This window comes from Protomyctophum bolini, assembly GCF_963924005.1.
Source record: "Protomyctophum bolini genome assembly, chromosome: 4".
Lineage (NCBI taxonomy): Eukaryota > Metazoa > Chordata > Actinopteri > Myctophiformes > Myctophidae > Protomyctophum > Protomyctophum bolini.
In genome coordinates, this window is record NC_137865.1 from 25557459 (window position 1) to 25581703 (window position 24245).

Consider the following 24245-nt stretch of genomic DNA (forward strand, 5'->3'; position numbering starts at 1 on the left):
TTGGACGATTACTGCTCCCTTTCAATAATACCAATTAGTATTTTATTTTAATTATTTTTCATCGTTTATTAGTGATCCTTACAACAAGGTATAACTTAGCTAAGCGTGTGGGTGACCCCCCCCCCCAACCTACCTTCATATCTCTGCTGTCGAGAGGGAACCTCATAAGTCCTTATATATATAAAACCTTATATTTTTAAAACAAAGCGATACTGCCTCATCAAAGTTGGTGTGGAGTTAGTTGCTTTAGCAGACATTTTGAGGGTCCAATGGAGTTAAGTGGTTTTGTCCAAAGCACTTTTTACTACTTTCCATTGGTTCAATATTTTCGAAACAACACACAGATGTAAGGGTGTTCAATAGCACTGATTTATGCCAAAAAACACAAAAAATGTAGTTATGAGGTTTTCTCCCGACATCAACGATAATTGGTCCTCACTACTACATGAAATGCCACAATCCTTTTCTACTCTGTGTCTCATGGGAGAGCTGTGGCCAGTTCAGAAACCTGTCCAGTGACATCATCGATGGGGAATCCAAGCAAATAGAAACTGCAGGCTTTCTGTTCCTGAGAAGTTGCAATGCGACAATGGAAGCCATCGTTCTCTCAATATATTTTTTAAAATAATTCTGCCTAAAGATAATGTCTCTGGTGGACGGGTTTCTGAAATTCCCACAGCCCTCCGAGACATGGACAGTAGAAAAAATGTGTGGTATTTTATCATGAACATTAGTGAGGACCAATTATATGAAGATAGGTTGAAAAGTGGTGAAGTGGTCCTTTTAAGGTTAAGTTATGCCTCGTAAAGATGGCTAATCAATGATGAAAATGATATATCATACAATACCAATTGGTATTTTTGACGGGGAGAAGTAATCAACGTAAATTGAGTTTCCAAACTATTTGAGAGGAGTTTAGTACGAAGCCTTAAATGATTTGAACTAGAAGAAGCTACTACCTGATAACAGCTTAATGATGTAGTACTTCTTCCTGTTAAGGGTACCATCTTATATTTAGAACCCTGAAAACTTTTAACTCAAACATAATTCTTGTTAAATTGTTTGTTGCAAAATATTTGACACCAAACCAAACAGCCTAATCACTTTCAATCTGGCATCCTAATTTTAGGCGTGTTATTGCCGAAAATCTTAAACAATGGGACGGCTATTTTCGAAATGGCTGGGAAACCTTTTTGGACACATGAAAACTTTGCTTTTAAGTCTTGTTATAGGCTTCTAATTAGAATAATACAACGTTTAAATGGTTGTTTATGATTGTCTCAATTGATCACCTCAATAGCCCAATTTGATCACCTGGTAGATCAAATGGAGGCTTTTGCCCACCCCTGGCTTAAGCAGTTACGGTAACAGAGGCATTTGTAAAGGGAAATTGTCCTTTGTAAAGGGAAATGACCTGCTTTCAGCAGAACTACTGACAACTGGGGAGCAGGGGAAGTTGTTTTCCTCATTTAGTAAACAAACACTAGTGCGTTGTGGCAAGTGTGCTTCTGCCCCAAGGAGAAGACTGATATTAAATGAAGTTTCAGTTTTTATTTCAGGTGGTGGATGGGAGCATATACTGTAGGTGGGTAGACGGGGCAGCCAGCTGGATGCCTGACACAACAGAGGTATAGTGTTCAGTGGTGGTGGCGGACACTTGAGAGAGGTATTGTACATCTCTGATCGTTACTACAAACACGGTAATTCATTGGAATTAGTAAGAAAGGGGCAGTAGATGGGATTATACCGTCTCTTTAACCCATTGATGCCTGGTGCAACGTATACGTTCTACCTTTGATGCCGGTGCGCTCTCTGTGTCTCATCAGCTATTGCTATACATGTAGCAACATAACTATTTAAAAAAAGAAAAATCTGAATTTGAAGGTTTTTAGAAACCTTAGGTAAGGCCCTAGAAGGCGTTCCCAGATTCGGCCTCAGGCATCAATGGGTTAAACACGTGTTTTAATAACGCGTCACGGTCAATCTCTCCTCACACACGCGCACACAGCTCATTTGTAGCCTTTTAATGTGAACAAAAGCAGTACACATCCATGTGTACGAGAATAGGCAAGGCAGGGTGTTAAGGGCCCCTCCTTTTGGTGTCTGCACCTGTCCTTTTTAATTTGGCTCTAATGGGGGCTTGATGGTGGCAGGATGAGAACAGATCCCACCTTCTCCTTGTTTGACAGAAATCACTTAGATCCTCATTTGAGGTCATGAGGTCATTACGTCATCAGTGAATTGTACCGGTACTACTATGCCTAATGCGGAGCCCTAATGCCGGTGGAACAATGGTGAAAGCACTGGAGGCCATCGTGGTGTTAGTCTTTTTGAGGCGCACTAGCCCCTCCTATAAACGGCTATAGTGTAGATTCTGTCTGAACACAAACATTAAATGCCATTGACAATGAATAGAGAATTTACGTCATATGAGCAAATCTGCTGGGTATGTCGGTGACCACCCTTGGACAATAAGGGACCAACATTCTTGACGATGATGTAAGATGATTAGAGCACCCCTCACTTCACATGGGTGTGATTTTTACGTTTTCTTCCTTTGAGGGGCGCTAGCCCCTCCTATGTCCAACACACTACACAAACATTAAATTCCCATTGACAATAAATGGAGAATCTTACGTCATAGTAATAGAACATTGCATAACACAAATATTGATGACGAAGGTGAGGATGTAAATCATGATTGGCCGGAATGAGATAATGTACAATGATAAGAGCGCCCCTCACTTCACATGGGTGTGATTTTTCTCTCTCTCAATTTTGGCCTTCCTAAAGGAGTCTAAATCTATGGGCACCTTGTCTAAACAAAGTATGACTATAAAACCATTCATAATAGGTACATGGTAATGTTGCTGTCTCCCTGTCTCTCACACGTGCATCCAGGTGATGACGTCCGGCCTGCATTTCAATGTTGTATGTTTTCAGAAAGTACAGGCCATGTCCATACGCCTGCGCACTGGCAGAGAAAGTCCTCTTTTTGCCATCCATGGTGTGGTGAGTAATTCAGCCATAATCCGCCTTTCTCCTCTCCCTCTTCTTTCCCTCTCTTCTCCCCCTCTCCCGTGGTTCCATTCATATTCTAATCACAGCTTTCCCTTCTCCAGCTCTCAGGCACTCCATCAGAGCCCTCCCAGCCCCAGGCTTTGCACTTTTACTTCCCCCCCTTTGTGACTATTCCCTCTTCTCAGAGGCACACCAAAATAAGGTTGCCACAACGAAAGGCAGAGATGAGGGGAGTGAGAATTATCTCCAGAAAAAGTTCACACATCTTTGGAAGTTTTGGTTAGCTCGTTGAACATATGCGCGTACGAGGCGCTAAGATAACGAAATGTTTAATGTCGATATATGATCGAGGTATTGGATTTTTCGGGCAGTGGAGTGACAGGCCTAACATTACAAGTGTTTTATAGGATCTGAGACTAGGATTTAGAATTACACGGGATGGTAATAGTAGTGGTTCTATGTGTATTTGGAGCTGGGGGGTGTATAAAAACGTATTAAATGCTATAATGGAAGACGGGGAGGCCACAGTGCTAGGATTGCGTAGATCTAAGCCTCTTCTTTTTTTTTCTTTGGGAGGGAGCTTTTCTTATTCAAAACAGCCCCACAAAAGACTTCCAGTGAGCCTTGCCACATCCCCATCTGACTTGGTCCCATTCATCAGCCTTCCAAGCCTATCAATGACATGTCCCCATCAGGGCTCCTATAAAATCAGCCCCTTTCCCATGAAACATCAGCAAACATTTTGACGGGTCTGGCTTTCCCCCCGCTGGATTTCTGGAGTCTCTAACCCCCCAGCACCCCCTCCTCCTCCTCTCCTCCTTCCACCCTCTATCCAGCCTCCCCCTCTCCACCACCACCACCAACACCACCCCTCTCTCGGCGGACCTCAGATCCTCCTCAACATCTTGTGCGAACGGGCAGGGAGAAACGGAGCCGGACACGGGGAGACCCACCGAGGAGGGGGGAAACGTGCACTAAGCCATTTTCTCGGAGGGAGCCGGTGTCGTTGATGGGAAGAGGATGCATTGTGGGCTACTGGAGGAGCCTGATATGGATTCTACAGGTTAGTCCTGATGTTCTCGTCTCATCGCCTTGCCTTGCCTGGATGTGTTGAGCAAATCGGCCACTTTTCTGGATCACTGTAGATACTTCCACTGCTGGAGCCCTGGACTTCTCCAACTTTCTCTGTAACCACAGAGAGTGTCTGATGCTTTGGCCTTTATTCCATTCGTTCGGTCTGAGTTTAGGTTATTCATTCAGGACATCGTCTTTAATTCTAACAACTGACACGGAGGAGTGTGTTATATGGAGTTGTAATACCACAAAAAAGCATCATGGAATGTAGTGAAATAGTCCTAAGGGCTCTAGCATTTGCTTGGCCTGATTGCCGTTGCCTTTTTTCAAGCATCTATTCAATTTCCACAATTAATCTCTTTAAATTCCACCATTGTCAGTGGGGGAAAAAAATAATAATTTGGTGCCTTTACGTTTTATGCACCTGCTCCCTGTAAACCACTTTGTCAGGTAAGCTGAACCTTTCAACAACCATCAGAAAAGTAGTTATTAAAATATATTGGCATTTTATATGTACATGTTAAAGGTTATAATATAACCTCAACTACCTTGAGGTCAAACATATTATGTTTGACCTCAAGGTAGTTGAATCTACTGAATGCTTTGCTTTTATCATTTTGGAAATTATATAAATAGGGCAGAGTTTTAGAATTTAGATTTAACTGCAATTCAATATTAAACTAAAGAATACTGAGTATCATTCTTAATCTACTTTGTAGTTTGCAAGTGCATTAATAAATGAGCCAACATCCATTTCACCTGTTGATCATATTTAATCAAATTATTTACATCCCCAGTTTATCTGAGCCTGTGGCAAATGATTCAACCCAGCATTTGAGCTATTGTGGATAGCTAACTAACTTTATAGTAACTGAGTGGTTAAACTTTTTTTCTTTTTTGAAGTAGTAGCCCAATTGACCTATATATAAAAATGACAGATATCAAAAGCCTTTTTTATTTTTTGTAGATAAAGAGTGATGGACGTGTCATTTTAGTAGTGTGCTGTAAAACATTTTGTTTTCCAATTATATTGGCTTTTTAAATTTCGTCAAAATAAAAATATAGGCTATTTAAAATTGTTATGGACTAAAAAACGTATAACTATATTTGTTATAATATATTAAATAAGACATTTCATTTCCTAAAACAGATATGACTAAACAGCCTGTTACTATGGAACCATGGGATACTAATGGCATTCTGACCTATTCTATGCACACGTGCCACAGATCTAGGTGTAGAATCTTCATCTAGTGCAAAGTTCCTAAAACTTTTGAATTTCTGTGACCCCCCCCTTCATGGTTAAACCCCCTTTGACTGGATGTAACAGGTTGCCTTGCCAACAGGCTGTCCTGCCAATGGCTGCTATAGTGATTGTTGACAATTTCCATGCGGAAAATACAGATTAGGAGGAATGTTATGTGTTTCTGATGAAAATATGTGGAGTAGTTAAATGCCTTTACGTATGCACTGTACTTAACTAGGTCTCTGAGATACTACATATTCATGCTGAGGTTTTAGGAAAGATTTTACTTTCCAAACCACTACATTTCAAGGCTAATCTTGAAATCTAGATTGCATGCCAGTTATTGTAGGGGGAAATGGTTTTGTACGAGATAAGATGGTGTCCGAAAAAAGTGACATGCAACTCTGAGCCCGAAGAGGAATAGATTATAATGGCAATGTGTCTGTTAGGTTAAGCCCAGCCTACTGCATAAAGTTCTATTCTAGATGCTAAATATCTACTTAGTTTGATATGCAATCCCATTTTAATTTGATTGTCACAAACTTTAATTCTGGAAATACATTCAAATTCAGAACTTTACCAAATCACTTTTCCGTAAGGGTTTCTTTTTTGCATGCATGCATTTCTAAATGATTGTAGTGGTGCCGTGCCCTACCAATTTTCTTGCTCAGAAAGGACTCCACTTAGTTTAACTATTTTTAAGTAGAAATTTAAACAGGACAATGGCCTCTATTCCATGAGGTTGGTCCAGCGATGTGCACAAGCTCCATTGGGTGAATGTGTGTGCACCTCCCCACCCCCCTGGAACAATGCAGGATTCCTGCCGTTTTGGTGAAAACATTACAAAAAGAACCATAGCTCTACTACTGACCACGTCATTGATAGTTGTCAACTTGCCCAGTCAAATGAATGACAATATCCTGTGCTCTGAATGATTTGCACTGTTTATGGGAAAAAAGCACCAACTGAACAAATTACTGTTTAAAAAAAGACACCTGTTGCATTGTCGCTATTGACAATTACAAAACGTATATAATACAGCTATAACCTGTTGTATACCTAATAAAGAATTAATTATTCTCACTTTTGTAACCAAATATAGTCCGTTATATGGACATTATGAAGGTATTTAAATTGCAACATGGTTTAATTTCTGTTTTGAATTTTATTCATAAATGGTGGCGTGTTTCATAATTAATTTCAAAGTAGTTTTTGCACTCTTTGACTTGTGGCCTATCGTTTCTTTTATAGAGAGCTGGATTGAAAGATGCCTTAATGAGAGTGAGAGTAAACGTTATTCCAGTCACACCTCCCTGGGGAATATGTCCATTGATGAAAGTAAGCCAGATTAGTATTCCTCAGCATCAACGTGGTTTTTCAATAGGAATGTTGTAAATTGTGGCTTTGAAAAACATTCCTTACTGTTCATTCATTTATACTATTGGCACCTTAAGGCGTGAAAGGCTGTAAATATCATTAAACCATGATGTCCAGGCATTATAGTGCGTACAGTGATAACATGTCCATTTAAGATAAACGAATTAATTCATGCCAAAATACATTTCTGTGGTCCATTATTTTGCCTTGGTTTGACACCAACATGTTTTGTGGGTTATAGATGAAGAAAAGGAAAATAACAGAGCTTCTAAATCGCATTCGACACCGGCTACTCTGCAATGGTGAGTCCTTTCGAATTTTACTTTGTATCAAATGTAATTTGATGAAAAACAATGCAAAACACGAGCAATGCTGTCATCTAGACCTTAATCTTTTTTGAATGTTTTACCAATGGTCAAAGTCTGAGAATTAAAAGGAATTACAAGCATTCTTATGTCAATTACTTTCTGATCGATAACTTGAAATAAATACAAAATCTGATTTCTTATAGAAACTATACGTTCCGTTTAACTCTGGGATTACAAATATGACAAAACGTATCTGGAAGGGTCCATTTAGTTGCTTGTACACAGATTTTACAGTACAGCCTTTGCATTTTGGTAGCTTGATGGGTAAAACATGGCTTTAAGACACATTATCCTGTCAGATACTATCGATGTTGTGGATTGTTGTTTGTGACACTCCAGAATGCTGAACATCCGGTACAGTTTTGGTCAGACATAGCAGTAAAGTCTTTGACGAAGACATTCCAGTTGGTTTTCATGCTGGTTTGATTTCAACCCAGTTCAACCCAAGTCTTATTAAACAATTAAAAAATATTAAAATAATTATAATGTTAATAATCCAATATAATTGCTGTTAGTGTAAGAATACGTTTATTTTTGTATATTATTCAAGTTCTTATATAATCTAGGTGTATACATAAATAATTGCGCAAAAAATATGAATGAAAGGACAAATTAGATACTTTACAATATCTAATAAGTTTAACGTAACAAAAGTCTGGGGAAATGTGGTGTTTTCTTGGGTCCAGTTTGCTGTAAACAGTTCTGTTCTGCACAGATGTCAACAGTCTGAACACTTGGTTGATTTACTTGAATACACTTTAGACAGATCTTCTGTACTCTTCTGGTACTGAAATTTGACTATTCTTTGGTTCAACTTATGAAAGGATGTAGACGCGTTTAGACTAATGACTTCACAGAGCGTTTTGAAATCTCAATTTGAATGATCACTGCATATCTCAGTTAGTTAGAACATGATACTTGTGTTACTACACAGTGTTGTCATCACTATATGCTCATTGAATTAAATTGTATCTCTCGTACATGATGCATGTGGACTGTCGCTTTTCTGCAACATTTTGTAAAATAAATGCGTCACATTACCATATTATTAACAGGATATCATATGAACCCTGACTTACAATGGCTTTGATTTAAGTCAGTGTTACCCAAACACATCTTGACCCATCTTGTGTCATGGACCTGTGTTTGTTTGTTTGTGTGTGTGTGTGTGTGTGTGTGTGTGTGTGTGTGTGTGTGTGTGTGTGTGTGTGTGTGTGTGTGTGTGTGTGTGTGTGTGTGCGCGCGCGTGCGTCTGTGTGTGTGTGTGTGTGTGTGTGTGCATGCGTGCGTGTGTGTTGTTTTCACCTTTCCTGCAGAAAATTATCACATATAAAAGTGAAAGTTTCCAAAATTGTAAAAAACAGCCAAATTACAACATACAATGCATTGCGGTCTTGTAGATTGGCTATTTTTTTGCAATAGAGCTTGACTGGTTTCATTCATAATGTATGTATGTATGTAATTTGCGTCCCGGGAAGACACCAAATTAAATGTTTTGGGTCCCAAGTTGAAAGCCCCTTATTATTATTAATCCTAGGACCCGACTATCAACACAGGAGCATGATTTGGGTTTCTGATCACATTAATCGCACCCACAGGCTCGAGGACAACTATGAGATTGCCGAGGGCGTGTGTATCCCCCGAAGTGCCCTCTACATGCACTACCTCGACTTCAGTGAGAAGCAAGAGTCTCTGCCCGTCAACGCTGCCAGCTTTGGAAAGGTACAATTCCAACTTCATTCCAGATGGTTATTGTGTGAGAAATAAAAATGATCCATGGGGTGATTACAAGACATGACACAGTGTGCATATGAGCAAGTTGAAGCCTCGCTTATACATGATGACACTGAAACATTTGTTCATGTCAAGGACCCCCAAATGAATATCATTGCTGTTGCGAGGAAACCACCTAACTCCATTTTTGAGGTTTTAGATTTTTTTGGTTTTTGCATAAATCAGTGCTAATGAACACCCTTTACATCTGTGTCTTGGTTAAAAAAAATTGAACCAATGAAAAGTAGTAAAAAACGCTTCGGACAAAACCACTTAACTCCATTAGGCCCTCAAACTGTCTGCTAAAGCAGCTAACCACCACCTCTCCCCCTATCATGTAAGTAATTGTCACAAAGTCACAATACCAACTTTGATGAGACAGCATTGCTTTGTTTTAACAATATAAGGTTTCCTTAATATCCAGAAATATGAATATTTTGGAGTTGGGTGTTTTTTCATAACGCCCTACAGTTGAACATACTGATACTACAGTGTCACACAAAAGTATCAAAAGTAGCCGATCCACAAGCTCGAAGCACGTGACACGAAGCAACGTGTTTTTAGCTTGTAATTCTGCTACTTTTGAATTTTGGACAGTTTTGGACCACCCGACAGAGACGACTTGTATTCCGATCTGAAAAGTAGAGACTGTTTAAGATTGTTCAAAAGGTTTCAGGTTTAAGGTGGTTAAACTGTTCCTCATTTTGCTGGGGACCCACTAGAACACCCTCAAGGACCCCTGGGGGTACCCGGAATCCACAGAACCATTGACCAATATCTGATACCATTTTAGAATACTATATGCTGTGTGTTGTATTAAGATGGAGTAGATGGGGTTAACACGTTCCTCAAGAACAACTCTGAAGACAACATTATGTGTAGTGACTGTACTGTAGACGGATGGTAAGGTAATTTTATTTATAAAGCGCCTTTCAAAACAGTCATTACAAGGTGCTGTACAAAAAATAATAAAATAAAACAAGAACACAGTCAACATTAAAACAGAAATAACAATAAGAAACAAAGCAACAAAGGCAATACATAGAAATAGACAGAAGCAGAACAAGAGTAAATAGGACTCAACAGAACATAGAGCTAATTACTATAGCAAACCAAAATATTTACAATACAGATGCGTTTTTAGCAGCTTTTTATCGACTGACTCTGCATTTTTCAAGTTAAGAGGTAAATCGTTCCAAAGAGTAGGTGCAATAAATGAGAAGGCTCGATCACCTTTTGTTCTCAGCTTGGTAGCAGGGATTATAAGAAGGCCTTTATCAGAAGACCTAAGTTGTCTCTTATTTACATGGTGGGAATGGCCTTCAGATGAGATTTATTTTCTACTCTACATTAGTGATTCAACACGCAATGAGGCACAATAGACACAATTATTGTGTCTATTCGTATATAAAACATCACAAGCAAGCATGCCATTTTTAGAATCTGAAAATTGTGTTTTGCGATCTGTACACTGCAACGTCTGAGAAAACCATGAATCCGAGCAAACTGACCGCAGACTATCTCAGTGGAAATGGACAGTAACCACGGGCTGAGGGAATAATATCAGGCCAGGGTAATAATGACACCGAACCCTGTAGAACTAGAAACCAAAACTTTTAAAAGCAGTTTTTCTCATGCCATAAACTGTTGATATCGGTGTGAGGAGTTGATGAAGCAAGGAGCAAAGCTCTGTGGCTGGTTCTCCTGAAACCCACCGAACACCATGCCTCAGTTCCCACAACCCTGGAGAAGTCCCTCAACCTACCTACCCCCAATATGCCCTGGACCCTAGCCCCAACCCCCAACCCTCAGCTCAGCCCCCACGCCCCCACCCCTCCAGAGCTCCTGTCGGAAGATATTGAAAAAGAGAAGGGGCCTGGATTAATGTGTAATTAAAGGAAATTTGGAAGGGTGAGATGTTGCGGAATGTTAGATCAGTGGCTGGAGCAGTGTGGGGTGTCCTTTAGGAAGGCTTCATTGATTCAGGACAAAAAAAGGAGCGAGGGCCTGGGCTGCCTCCCTGTCTGCTCATTTATCAAGCAGGGTCTGACAGAAACTTCACAGCGTGGCCCCTTTTTTCATCCCACACAATGGAGAGCTACACTGTTTGCTAAAGTTTCTGCACCGGGAGTTGGACCAAGGAGCCGATCTCTTAGACAAAAAGAGAGGAAAGGAAGAAGGAGGGAGTGGAAGAAAGCGGGTGGGGACGTTGGAGAGATGTTTGATATATGAAAAAAAAAGAAAGAAAAAAGTAATGCCCCTGAACTTGTCATAAACGGATGGCTCTCAAAGACCTCCCAGTGGATAAAGCTATGGGAATTTCACACTGCAAGTTATTACACAGAGTAGTCTATACTTTATTAACTAACATTAGAGATTGTACTGTATTGATTCTGTATCGGAGACAATAAGTGAATTAACCCTTTGAAATGTCTTACATGCCGTTTCATTTCCCTGCTCAGAGTCTTCTCTTTTTCTGACCTTGCTAAGTTCCCTCCTTAAAATAAAATGTGAATTGATGAAACCATCCAGTAGTTACGCACTAAGATAAAAGTAAACACACCTTTTCCTCTCTCAAATTGCACAGATCATAAGACAGCAGTTTCCACAACTGACAACCCGAAGACTAGGAACTAGGGGCCAGTCAAAGTAAGTTATCCACTGGCTGAGAAAATGACTAGTTGAACCAGACCATAATTCATTATGTCAGGTGGTCTCTATATTTTTTAGTTTGAGACCCAAAAGAACAATTTGACATATGCCCGGGGCCCAAACTAGTGAAAATAGCAGATCTACAAGCTCACAACGTGCCGCTAAGCGATGCGTTGTGAGCTTGTAGATTGGTTATTTTCACGACTTAATAAACATTTATTTTCTAAGTTATTTTTGTTATTAATTCATGAATAGTTTTGCTTTTGCTTTTTTGAAAATGCTTGGAAATAATAATAATAATAATAACAACAACAACAACAATAATTACAAAAATGTAGGAATCAAAAAATAAAGGCACCCATAAAAATGTATCCGTGACCCACAGATGGGGCCTGTTTGGGAAGCAGTGGTGTAGGGGGGTGTTGACTCTAGATGGCCTGTGTTCCCATGCAGGTACCACTACTATGGCATTGCGGTGAAGGAGAGCTCTCAGTATTATGACGTGATGTACTCCAGGAAGGGCGCGGCGTGGGTGAACGAGACGGGGAAGAAAGAGGTCACCAAGCAGACAGTGGCGTATTCACCACGCTCCAAACTGGGGACGCTCCTGCCAGACTTTCCAAATGTCAAAGACCTAAATTTGCCCTCCAGCCTGCCCGAGGACAAGGTAAACAGGACTTTTAAAAGTCTGTCCACATCGCCCTCCCTCTTTCCCTGCCATCTTAAAGCATCACTGCCTGTGCCCCCTCTGGCTCCAGCCTTTTATCTGTCCCAGGCCCTTCCCTGGGCTCGGGTTTAGAGAAGGACCGTGAGGATTTATATGCTGGCTCCTCACTAACTCTTAATCTTTTGGGGAGATAATAAGATCCAGCAATGGACAAAGGACAGGCACTAGCTGTCCGGCTTTAAATGGGGGGCCATGATTTCAAATGGTTTGTGTGTTGCTGATGTCTAAAGCTTGTTTTGTATAACATGGCTGGACCTGTAACAGGTATTTATTGGTGTGCATGCCTTGCTCAAGATTTATTCTCTTGTTTTTGTGTCCTGCCTTTGAGAGCCCCAGAAGAGACAAAGCTGTCGCGTTTGTGCTGTATTTAGATTAATTCTCTTTTCTCGCCCACAGGTGTCAACCTTTATCATGATGTATAGAACACACTGTCAAAGGATACTAGATACAGTCATACGTGCCAACTTCGATGAGGCAAGTTCATTCGATTTTTCTCTGCTGGACTGCTATTTTCTTTCTTTTCTTTGCCAATATCTATTTCTTTATCATTTTCCATTTTCTCAACCTAGTGTACAGTATAATCCTCAGTGAATTTTTTTTAATCGCCCACTGTGTACCTGTAGCTAAAGTAACAAATCTAAATGTCATTAAATGAGAACAGACATATTTCTGTGTGTGTGTGTGGGGGGGTGTCTTTTCAGTGTTTCTGCACAGACACACGCACACACATACACACTGTAATCATCTGCGTTTACCTGCTTTAGGTGAAAAGGGTCCAGTGAACATTGTAATGATGTGTATCTTGTGACTACAGGTCCAAAGTTTCCTGCTCCACTTCTGGCAGGGCATGCCACCACACATGCTCCCTGTGCTGGGCTTCTCCACCGTGGTGAACATCGTAGGGGTCTGTGACTCCATCCTCTACAAGGCCATTTCTGGAGTGCTCATGCCCACCGTCCTGCAAGCACTGCCTGATAGGTGAGCAGAAGCATGCATGTCCCGCGTTTATCTGACGTGTTATCGTTGAATCGTTCCACACACGGGTGTGACCATAATCTTTCAAATTGTCGAATATTGCAAAGAGAGTCTGTGTGTGTGGGAACCAGGATCGGCAGAGTAAATAAGAACTAAGACTTATGACAAAACACACTAAGACACTGTTTATATTATAATTTATTTATTATTATTTATTATTATTATACTTTGTGACTAAAGTGTATTGTTTCCCCCCCCACAAATCCAGTTTAACTCAGGTTATCCGGAAATTTGCCAAACAGCTTGACGAGTGGTTAAAGGTAGCACTTCATGACCTACCTGAAAACTTAAGGAATATCAAGTTTGAATGTAAGTGATTATCTTTTGATTATCAAGATCCAAAATGAAATATTTGAATGGATGAGATGAGAACAGTAAGAGTAAAGCCTATTTTGTTTTTTCCCATCTATTCCCATAGTATCCAGAAGATTTTCACAGATTCTAAAGCGGCAAACATCGTTAAACCATCTATGTCAGGTGCCTATCATTCTCTGAATGTAATAAAGACTCCACATCACACTGATAAGGGACATGGGTTAGCGTATTAGGGTAGGTAATAATGTCTCTGTTGACCCCGCAGGCGTCACGCACTGTGATCCACAACGCTGACATCACATTTCAAATGCTAGAGGACTGGAGGAACGTGGACTTGAACAGCATCACTAAGCAGACGCTATACACTATGGAAGACTCGAAAGATGAACACAGACGCCTTATTATCCACCGTAAGTAGACCAAGAGAGGTGGGGGGGGTGTGTTGTGTGTGTGTGTGTGTGTGTGTGTGTGTGTGTGTGTGTGTGTGTGTGTGTGTGTGTGTGTGTGTGTGTGTGTGTGTGTGTGTGTGTGTGTGTGTGTGTGTGTGTGTGTGTGTGTGTGTGTGTGTGTGTGTGCTCGCACGTACGTACATTCTGTGTGTATCCGATTCTTATTCCACTCACTCCTGGGTTCACACACACACATCCACCTTTAAGGTATGTACCTCTGTGTCTCGGCTGCTGTAATGGCTGAATTTCCCCTGTTAAATAAAGTGCAATCTAATTATATATAATATAGTTGTTTAAGTATATAATACACAAACACACACACACACACACACACACACACACACACTATATATATATATATATTGTGTATTATATATTTACTGTATATGTGTATTTTATACATAAGCAAATAGCAATTACATAACCCATGGCACTTAAACAACACACCATGGTAGAAGTAATTCCCACGACCACGAAAGTCAACCCCTTAATGATGGAGACTAAAGGTTAAACAAGTTCACTCTCCCCTGAAAACACCCTGCCGAGCGTCCCCATTTTCATTCTGGTGTCAACCCCTCAGATGGGGTCACACAGGTCACAGAAATGGAGGGGCGGGTTCCATGAATAGTAGTCCATTTCAGACCTTGCAGTTTTCATATTGCCGCATGTAACCGTGTCTTTTCAAGAGATGTGGTAAAAATCCAACGTGTTTGTTGTGAAGCTCACAACCTTCTCCCTTCCTGTGGCAGTGTATCAGGAGTTTGACCGTCTGCTGGAGGAGCAGTCTCCCATTGAAGCCTACATTGAGTGGCTAGACGCTATGGTGGACCACTGCGTAGTCAAGGTCAGGATTCAAATGCTTTCTTTATTTTCCCCCGTGCACACAAAATTTGGGAAGGGGGTCGTGATATAATTTTACTTTTGCTTTACTTTATTGGTTTATTTGGACGGGACAGGTCATATTAATGAAATGTAGTGTAAATACACCGGATTTAGCAGAGATGCTAATTTCTATCCGTAGTCCCCAGACATTAAACACTAAACAACACTACATTTTGAATTGGGCTGACCTCTCCCAATCAACCTTTATTAGAGCTTATTTAGTTATTTCATTTCAATAGAAACCTGTGAAAGTTTCACTTAAATGTTTGCAAAGTAACTCTGAATGTCTTGTGTGCAGAAAAGCATTGAATGTACCGGGCCTACCCTACCCTTTTTTCTTTTTTTGCACAGAGCCACTTACATTGCAATCCTCTTAGTTAATGATGTCTTCAAGGCTCCCATTTGCGGCCATTATGTGCCAGATATGGGCTTGTAAAATGTGGTTTCCCGGGCAACGTCTTGGACTCACCAGACAATAGTTCAATAGGAAGGCGTGTCCCCAGGGGCAAATTAAATAGTTGACTTGTTGACATGTTTTTCGTTCCTGAGGGTTAAGCCCCAATACGGACCTGGGGGTTAATTCTACCCACGGCATCCCTACCCTTCCCCCCTTTTCACATGGAAATTCTCTCTTTAGGTGGCAGGGAAGAGGCCCGGGTGCCTGAAGAAGGTGGCCCAACAGTTCCTGCTGATGTGGTCATGTTTTGGGACCAGAGTCATCCGGGATATGACCCTCCACAGTGCACCCAGCTTTGGTGAGTCGCCAACAGACTTTGACTGTCACGTGATCCATGTAGTTCTATTCTCTTACAACAAAAGGAAGACATACATTTCACAATCCTAAAACGAAGAATATAACGTGACTTTGCCGATATGTCAAGTGTAAATAGTGAGTCTAACAGCCCTGTTGTGTGTGGGTTTAGAAAACTACAGTGTCTTCTGAGTCTCTGACCTACAATAAGGAGGCATGATGGGTAAAATGGCTCCCTTGCCGCTGGCCCCGGGTCTTTACTTTACTAGCTTGGTTTGGAGGAGTTTAGAGGCTGTAAAAAAAGAGAAAGGAAAAATGGCTTCCCTTCCCCCTGCCCCTCTCCTTTGGTCCTGTCTGTGAATATCAAAGACACAGCTGGTTCCAGTGTTTTGATAAAGCAGGTCTGTGTGCAACAACAGCTAATTAACAAAGGCCACCCTCCCCTTGTCCCCGGCGCGTTTGCCCGTCTTTCCATTTTATGACCGCGCAGTATTTCGCTTCGCTCTCTGAATGGCCATCAGTGTTTATTATGCACGCGGTGGCAGTAATGGCCAGCACAATGTCAGGATTGTTTGGGGCTTCCTTCTATGCCACGGTCGCATCCTCCATGCAACCCCAGGGGTCAGCTGTCATATTTTTGGCACTAACTATGGAAACAACCCTGCCTTCTTCTTTTTGAGCTACTGCAGCCAGCCACAGTCATCTGGAGGATATGATTTCATCAACCAGATGGTGTTTAGGAGATGCTTCAAACTTGATCAGGTCATTTATGTCCTTAAGGCCAGCCTGTCAATGTTTGAACCCGAATCGTAGACAAGGGGTTATTTTTCACACTGAAAAGCCACGTTGTGGTTGTGGGTGCAGCTACCAATTCAACATATCCTTTAATATAAACAGCTTATTTTGACAAATCAGATAAATTCAACAATTGATCCTGACTTACTCATAGCATGGTTAAATGTGTCAAGAACAACTATTAACAAGACAGATACAAGCCCAGTAAATAAATAAATAAATCTTCACACTATGTGCCAAGCCAGCTACCTCCACCCGTTTAGCCATCTTTTGTTTTATTTTTATTTCAATGTTTTCATGTCCTGAAAATGAACATTTTGGAGTTGAGTGGTTTCTTCCAGACAGCAGAGATATATGAATTGAACATGCAGGATACATCATTAAATATACCCTTCAACATCTTGTTTATGCCCAAATCATGACAGGATACCACAGGTTTTGTAACAATTTGAAGCATTTTGCAGAAATAATTGGTCCTTAAATGTATTTAAAATAATATTATACGTATTTGGTCAAATACGTATACCAAATTATTTTATTTATTATTGTTTATTTATTATGGCACTCACTTTCAATGATTAAATAAACTTTGCATTCGAGTCAGAGTGTGTGGTGGTGCAGTTGAATTAGCCTTCTGTAATGGTAGCGTCACAGAGCATGTTCTTAAGTTTACTAAGCACATGCATGAACCACAGTTTAAGAATGATTAAGTAGGTAGGGTAGAAGGTACAACTTACAAGATTATGTACAGAATCTACAGATACTATGATGGTCAAGCCTCAAATGGAGCATTGCGATAGGTTAAAGTAGATATAAGCAATAATATGTCAAAATCTTAATTACTTTTTTTTTTCAGACAGCCAGCAATGAGTAAAACGCTCCCCAAAAAATGTAGTCTCTGTGCCACAATCTGAATTCAAAGATGTTCCTAGAAGCTTTTGTCAGGAAGTAGACAGGCAAATCGACCAATGACAAAGCTTCTAGGAAAATCTTTTAATGCAGATTGTGGTCCCTAGATGTGTCACAGAGACTACATTTGTTTTACTTATTGCTGGCTGTCTGAAGACCAAAAAAAAAGAAAGAAAATAAAAAGGTAATTAAAAATGTTGACATATTATTGCTTATAGCAGCTTTAAGGTAGGCAAGGAAGTCAAGGTCCCTTGCTCATACACTGTCCAATCACATCCTAATAGTTCAGTCTAACCGACATTCACTCTTACACGTTCAACAGCTCTTCAGTGAACACACTCCCTCCACAGCCTCCTCCTGTAGTAGCATTTAACTCTTCACTATGTCAGCCACTGCAGGTTCATATGTATTGTATCGTGTTCTTTTAATTTCTCCGTATCTTTGGTTTCTGCCCTATGAGGGCCTCACGTGTCTATTATCATGTAATAACTGTGTGTCTTTAGGCTCTGCTTCAGGAGGGTTTGTGATCTCAGAGTCATGGTTTCACAGATTATTCTGGAGCATCATGGGAGCAGAGCTACAATTATAAATACAATGCAAAATAATTACAGTATTCTTCTTAAATCAGACATCCTCTGTATGTGTTGCAAATGTAGTCCTATACACGCGCACACCGGCCATGGTGAGGACCAACACAGGCATTTCAATTTGTCCGTTTTTCAACAGTCTGAATGTCATAGAACTAATAAAAAAAATTGCAACACCTGTTTGGTCCTCAACATGGCCGGTATATGAATACATCATCCACATAATAACTGAGGACGTGTGTATGTTTGCATGTTAGGGTCCTTCCACCTGATCCATCTGATGTTTGACGACTATGTACTTTACCTGCTGGAGTCGCTGCACTGTCAGGAGAGATCCAATGAGCTCATGAGGGCCATGAAGGCAGAAGGAAGCACAGGTGAGACCTTTACAATGGTGTTTTTTAATTTCACAGACAGCCAGTTTGTTATGCATTAGACCACAGACTCCCATAACTCTGAGAGTGTACAAAGTTATGGGTCCATTTGCTTCCTAACTACTACGTTAGCTGGGGACCCCCTGGAACCCCTTCAAGGACCCCTGTTGGACCCCACTTTGAGTAATACTGCTTTACCAGACATTTTGATAACCTTTCAACATTAACACTGTGCTGTACTGTACCAACTAACTATCTCTACACTATACACTGTAAAATCCATAACGTAAAGGGGTGGAGATGATATTTTCTTGGCTAAAATAAGTGTTAAATATATTGCCGATTGCAATAATTGCTACTACTGTACTGAACATTACTGTTTGTACAGTAAGTAAGGGTCTCCCTGCATTTCCAGGTCTTTACTCTTTAGTACCGGTAATCAGAAAATACTTACTGTAAATGCCTTCACACCTAGAAGTGTAGAAGGAATACCTCAACGAGCCATAACATCATTAACTCAAACAATAACTAAAACAAAAGGCAAATGTGGACACAGCATTGATGGCAATTTTCAACTGGAACGATGGTTGACTGTGCTCTTTCCCCCCCCCCCCACATTTATGTATGTTGTCGCTGCTATTGTATCCTACTAGTTCAACTACCAGTGAGCCACTTGCTGCCTACTTCTCTTGCCAAACACTCCCTGCTGACAGGTGCCAGCCTGTAGGAGTACGTGCAGTGACAAATATCACCCTCCCCGCCTGGTGTCCCTAACCCGAACATAGGTCAATTGTGTTCGCTTAGACAAAGCCAGATGCACTGCGGCGGATTCGAACCCGTAGGCTCTGCATCACCCGAGTGCCCCAGTCGACTCGGCTCTTATTTGAATCAACTCTCAGTATGTAAACATTCTTGGTTTCTCACCTTTTTTAGCAGAGCGAGAAGAGGAGATTACGCTGACAGAACCCACACCCACCTCCTCGTCGCCGGGTCCCTACTCTCCAGCTAGGTCTGTCCACTCAGTGGGTGTCCCCGCCGTCATCTCCCCCATAGCGGCCCAGTCCCCTGAGTACACTGGAGCCGCCACCACTGCCACCACCACCACCACCACAGGTGAGACACTAACAACTGTACAGTGTACACTCTCTGAACATGGATGATTTTACTGTGTAAAGGGCCTTCCAGACCAAGCAATATATACTGTACGTATAAAAGTGTTGTTTTAAAACTCAAGTGGACGGCAGAGTCCACATCACAACTATAACGCTGATAGCGGTGAACAATATAGTTATACTACTTGCTGTGGAAAGCCCTTAACCTCTTTAACCAAAAACTTTTCCTAAATAATTGTGAAAATAGCAGATCTACAAGTTCACAACGCATTGTAACGTTGGCGAGTTGTGAGCTTGCAAAGCAACTATTTTCTGAGAAAGAAAATATATTCTTTCCGCCTATAATGATATTCCCAAACTTGGGACGGCATGTTGCAAGTGGTTAACTATGCACAAAGAATTTTGTAATCCACCATAATGTCTATTGAGGGTATGCGCGTGACATCATCCGACATCATACCCGGAAGTTATGTGGATACGCCTACTGAGTGGCAAAAAAGTACTTCCTGGCCTTGACAGCCCATACATCCAAACAGAAATCTGATTGCATTAAACGACGTTAAACTGACTTTGCCACTCGATTTGACACTCACTTTATGCATGCGCATACCCTATATTAGGTTTACTTTGATAATGGTTAGAGCACCTATATTGCCCCTTTGACAACAGCGTTTGTCTCTGTGTGTATATGTGTGTACCAGGGGCTGTTCAATCATATACATGGTCCCTCACATACACAGTGACAACATCAGGTGGCTCCCCTCCAGAAGGTGACCAACAGCTGGCCTGCATGCGCAGCGGTGCCCCCGTGCCCCCTCCATCTTCTGCCCATCGAATGCCAGTCTATGCGCACAGGGAAGAGCACGGGTGAGATTACATAATGAAAAGGAATGCTTATGCTTCGAAAATGTTATTTTCTTTATCGTGACTCTTAAGTTTAGTTACAATTTGTGATACATCCACCTTTTTTCATATGGGTCCTCGTAAATGCTCGCTATAGGAATCGGATGGTACAATTTCTGCTCCTTTCTATTTATTACACATCTCAGCGGTAGACCGTGGTTACTTCAGTGGTGATTGCAAGCCAGATTTCAGAACTTGATAACAGCAGGTTAACATGGGTGTAGTTTCCATTAGCTTAGAATGTCACTCGTAGGCAAATTTCCAAACTGTCCACAGCCCACTTCTGGGACACAGAGTGGGTAGACAGAAATGATGCCATGTCATACAAAGCATTATTGCGGACCAAATTATATGAGGATACTATTGAAAATAAGTGAAATGTTTTAATTATTTGTTTAAATGTATTTGGACCTAATCTTTCTATCTGTTGATTTGAATTTTAGATACACTGGTAGCTACAACTATGGCAGCTATGCCAACCAGCATTCCCATTCTATCCAGAGCCAGTATCCCAGTCTGACCCATGAATCAAACCTCCCTTCCCCCCTCCACTACTCTGCCTATCACCGCTCATCTGCACAGGTCAGTCCTAACAGCCCTGCGCTGTTTACAAACAATGTCTGTGAGTAGTCATTTTGCCAGAATATACTGTCATTACATTAACCACTTTTACATAAAAAATATTTTTTTTTTGCAAAAGTCTGATCTACAAGTTCACAAGATGAGCTTGTTGGTCTATTTTGGTACATGGCATGGTACACTCTCAGGGTTACAAATTGATAAATTAATGCTTTTAATGTGTAGTTATAAATGTGTAAATTATATTGCGATCATTATGTTCACTACCCGTTGCCAAAGATCTCTACTACTACGACTAAATCCCAACAAAATCAACTTGTGCTCCTTTTTGCACAGTAAAGGAGTGTTAATTTGCCTCCGAGGGTGTAAAATGGTCCCAATGTTACAGTGTGGGCCGGCTGGAAACGCCAGCCAGTTCATGGGTCAATCAGATTGCCTGTTTAAACATCTGCACCATCGTCACTGAATAATGAAAAGATGTCCTGAACAGTCAAAGATTATGAGAAAATGGACAACGTATTAGTAGACTATCAGGGACATGATGCCTGAACCCATAGACTTAGTCATGTAGCGGGTGGTGTGAGTTGACCCTTCTGATGGTAATTTCCTGTCAAGGGTACTCTAGTCTCCCTCGCCTTTATATTGGGCAGAGATCAGCTCGGCCTCCGCAGTCTCAAAGTTTCTAAAGCCCCCGAATCGCCCCTTTCCACACAGTAAAAAGGAGTGTACAAATGGAACCAGATGGACCCATACGGGTTCATTTGGTTCCATTTGTACACTTGTTGGAGCTGAATGGAACACGGAGGATTTTACTGTGCACACAGCGGAAGCAGACAGTGAAAGGTGGCTTGGCCCAGGCCCAGTGGAGGCATTGCTCTGTAACTCCCCTTCCCAGAACTCAATAGTCAGTTCATCTGTTTGAGCCAGTGGCAATAGACTGGGGCAAGGGGGGGCGTTTATTAAAATATTGTTATTCAATGGTCCCTTTTCTGCGCGTGAACAAGAGGTCGCTGAGCCCTGACCCATAGTGACAGTCTTTTTCCATGCCACGCCTGCCACGGTCTCTCATAATACAACCGGCTGTTGTGTGTTTATATTTAGTGAGATAAGGGAAAGGGTCTTTACTTCCACTATTTCACCCTGGTTGGAGCTTAAATTAGGAACAATGCATGTGCTTTGTTTTTGTGTCTGTCACAAAGTTGAGGATTGAGCTGAAAACGAACGGCGAAACTTTGTTGGGTCGCCAACTGTCCAAAATATTTTGTAAGAGAAGCACATTTAGCCAGGACTGTTTGTAGTCCGTTTCCACAGGCAACAAAAATAATACTGGAAATCCACTTATGCCAGTCTAGATGTTCACTGATTACCCAAATTAAATGTCTGACTTTTCTATCGTTGAACTTGTGTGTGGAACTTGCACGTTTTATTACAAAGTTTTATTTTCTTTCTTTTTTTTTGTTTAGTTTTAGGTGTTTTTTTAAAATAGTACAGTGTAGAGAGAAATCTATGCAAAAAGACTTCAAACCAGGGACGTTACGGTCGCAGGTTCTTCTCTTATTTGTAGTAGAACTTTGTTTATCTGACTTCCGACAGGACTGGTGATTATCAAAGAGTGTTTGACAATTTGTTCTGTTTCAAACATGTAATGGCAGTTATCCCAGAAGTACTTGTAGTTTAATGTATTATCATTCAAATGTTTTTATTCAGTTTTCATTAATCTACAATCTAAATATCAAATTCAATATCAAATGAAAAATACAGAACATTCATAATATCCTGTTTTTTCTCATTCTTCTCATGATAGCCTTAATTATCACATTTTCCAGAATTTCTGCTTCACCTATCCATTTTGTCTCTTCACCAGTACCCTCTAAGCAGCCAGATGTCCCGAGTGGATCCTTGCTTTGTGGGAAACACTCCTCGGTTGCATTCCACGCCTGTCGCCACCCGGTGGCCGGATGTCTCACCAGTTAACAGCTGTTACACCAGCCCCCCTATGCACTCGTCACGATACACCTCCTCTGGAGACATGTATGGGGAGTACATGCTAGGACCACGAAGGAACTCAGAGTATGAGCACTCACAACATTTCCCTGGCTTTGCATATATCAATGGAGAAGCCACCACAGGGTGGGCTAAATAGCCAACTACTTATGGAGGACTTCTCTGGAGACAGTGGACAACCGTGCACACGCTACAAGCCTGCCAAAACAGTGGATGTAAACCTTCCCTAAGTTCCCAGTGGCACACAACCGAGTGCAACAGAAAAAAGGAGAAGGTGAAGAGAACCAATGCAAGGTTATTGGAATCACGGTGTGGAGGCTCTGACTACTGTAATGGTCAATCATGCAAATGTTTGTGGTGTACTTTACTTAGGGATTTGGTGCAAGTTCTTCAACAAATTCTGTTTTCAGTGTTGAAGAACTACTTACTTCAAATCATATAGGTTTTCAAAAGTGGCAGCGGAATCATTGGAAGAGTGCAATTCTCCTGCCAAGCTGTGCCTTTGTTTCTTTTTTTAGGAATGTACTCCTTTTTCTGTAACTGCCCCCTTGTCCGTCTCTTAAATGAGCACACTCTCATCCCACCCACACTGTCAGTAATATGTGCAACTATTTGCGTTGTAAGCCGTTACTGACGTCAGTACTGCTATTCTCTCTCGGTCATTGTTGCACGACTCATTGTTATGAGCTTTGTGTGTCTCTGTCACATATGGTGTAGCAGAAGAGTTTCAACAAGACCTTGGCATCGGAGGGTAGGTATGTGTAAGCTTATAAAAACTAGTCAAATTGGCTTGTCTTCTTCTCATGGTTTTGATTGAGTGTTGTGACATAGTACTGTATGTATTCCCTGTAACTTTGTAACATGGTGTATCCTTTATCTTCTATGTTACAATTGATATTTTTGCTTTCTGTTTTGTACGGTTAGTAAAGAAAACATTAACTTAGGTTTGTGTATTTTATAATGCATTCAAAGCTACTGAGGACCTATTATATATGTACCCTATGGGTATATATAAAAAGGGAAGAGTATCAAAGTGTACAGTAACATACATGAACTAGTCACTTTTTCTGTAAATAAAAGCACTGGAAAATGTCTGTTATGGTTAAACTGTTACAGTTTAAGATGACAGTTTATGTATGTGAAATTATTTGTTGCCACATAAATAATTTTAAAATCTAAATGAAAAAGTGCATATTGTCATTTGTTCTCTGTGTGTGTGTGTGTGTGTGTGTGTGTGTGTGGGTGGGTGGGTGGGGGGGGTGGGGAAACATGGTGCGGAAATAACTATATTTTTTCATGCATCTTTCCCATA

At 41.0% G+C, this 24245-nt stretch overlaps 1 protein-coding gene across 6 annotated transcripts; it reads left to right on the forward strand.

The window, feature by feature from the left end:
• The first annotated feature begins 196 nt into the window (after positions 1-196).
• On the forward strand, positions 197-24091 carry rfx4 (regulatory factor X, 4). 6 transcript variants are annotated; one of them, XM_080761641.1, is made up of 20 exons: positions 197-1628; positions 2902-3012; positions 3858-4084; positions 6593-6679; positions 6960-7020; positions 8685-8808; positions 11447-11508; positions 11965-12178; positions 12635-12712; positions 13053-13216; positions 13482-13582; positions 13692-13750; positions 13854-13998; positions 14787-14881; positions 15557-15674; positions 18219-18338; positions 19269-19448; positions 20149-20314; positions 20794-20932; positions 22794-24091. In XM_080761641.1, exons 3-20 carry the CDS (start codon positions 4042-4044, stop codon positions 23070-23072), a joined length of 2235 nt encoding a protein of 744 aa, XP_080617767.1. In that variant the 5' UTR covers positions 197-1628; positions 2902-3012; positions 3858-4041; the 3' UTR covers positions 23073-24091. The 6 variants fall into 6 exon arrangements, with proteins under 6 accessions (XP_080617767.1, XP_080617766.1, XP_080617769.1 ...); XM_080761640.1 differs by having other exon boundaries at positions 197-3012; XM_080761643.1 differs by having other exon boundaries at positions 197-3012; positions 20188-20314.
• The last annotated feature ends 154 nt before the right edge of the window (positions 24092-24245 follow it).

What these genes read in the sequence shown, in the direction of transcription:
- rfx4 (XM_080761640.1), top strand. Translation starts at nt 4,042, where the DNA reads ATGCATTGTGGGCTACTGGAGGAGCCTGATATGGATTCTACAG. An exon ending in CGTTAAACCATCTATGTCAG is followed by an intron (nt 13,751 to 13,853) that starts GTGCCTATCATT and finishes TTGACCCCGCAG; the next exon opens with GCGTCACGCACTGTGATCCA. An exon ending in GAAGGCAGAAGGAAGCACAG is followed by an intron (nt 18,339 to 19,268) that starts GTGAGACCTTTA and finishes CACCTTTTTTAG; the next exon opens with CAGAGCGAGAAGAGGAGATT.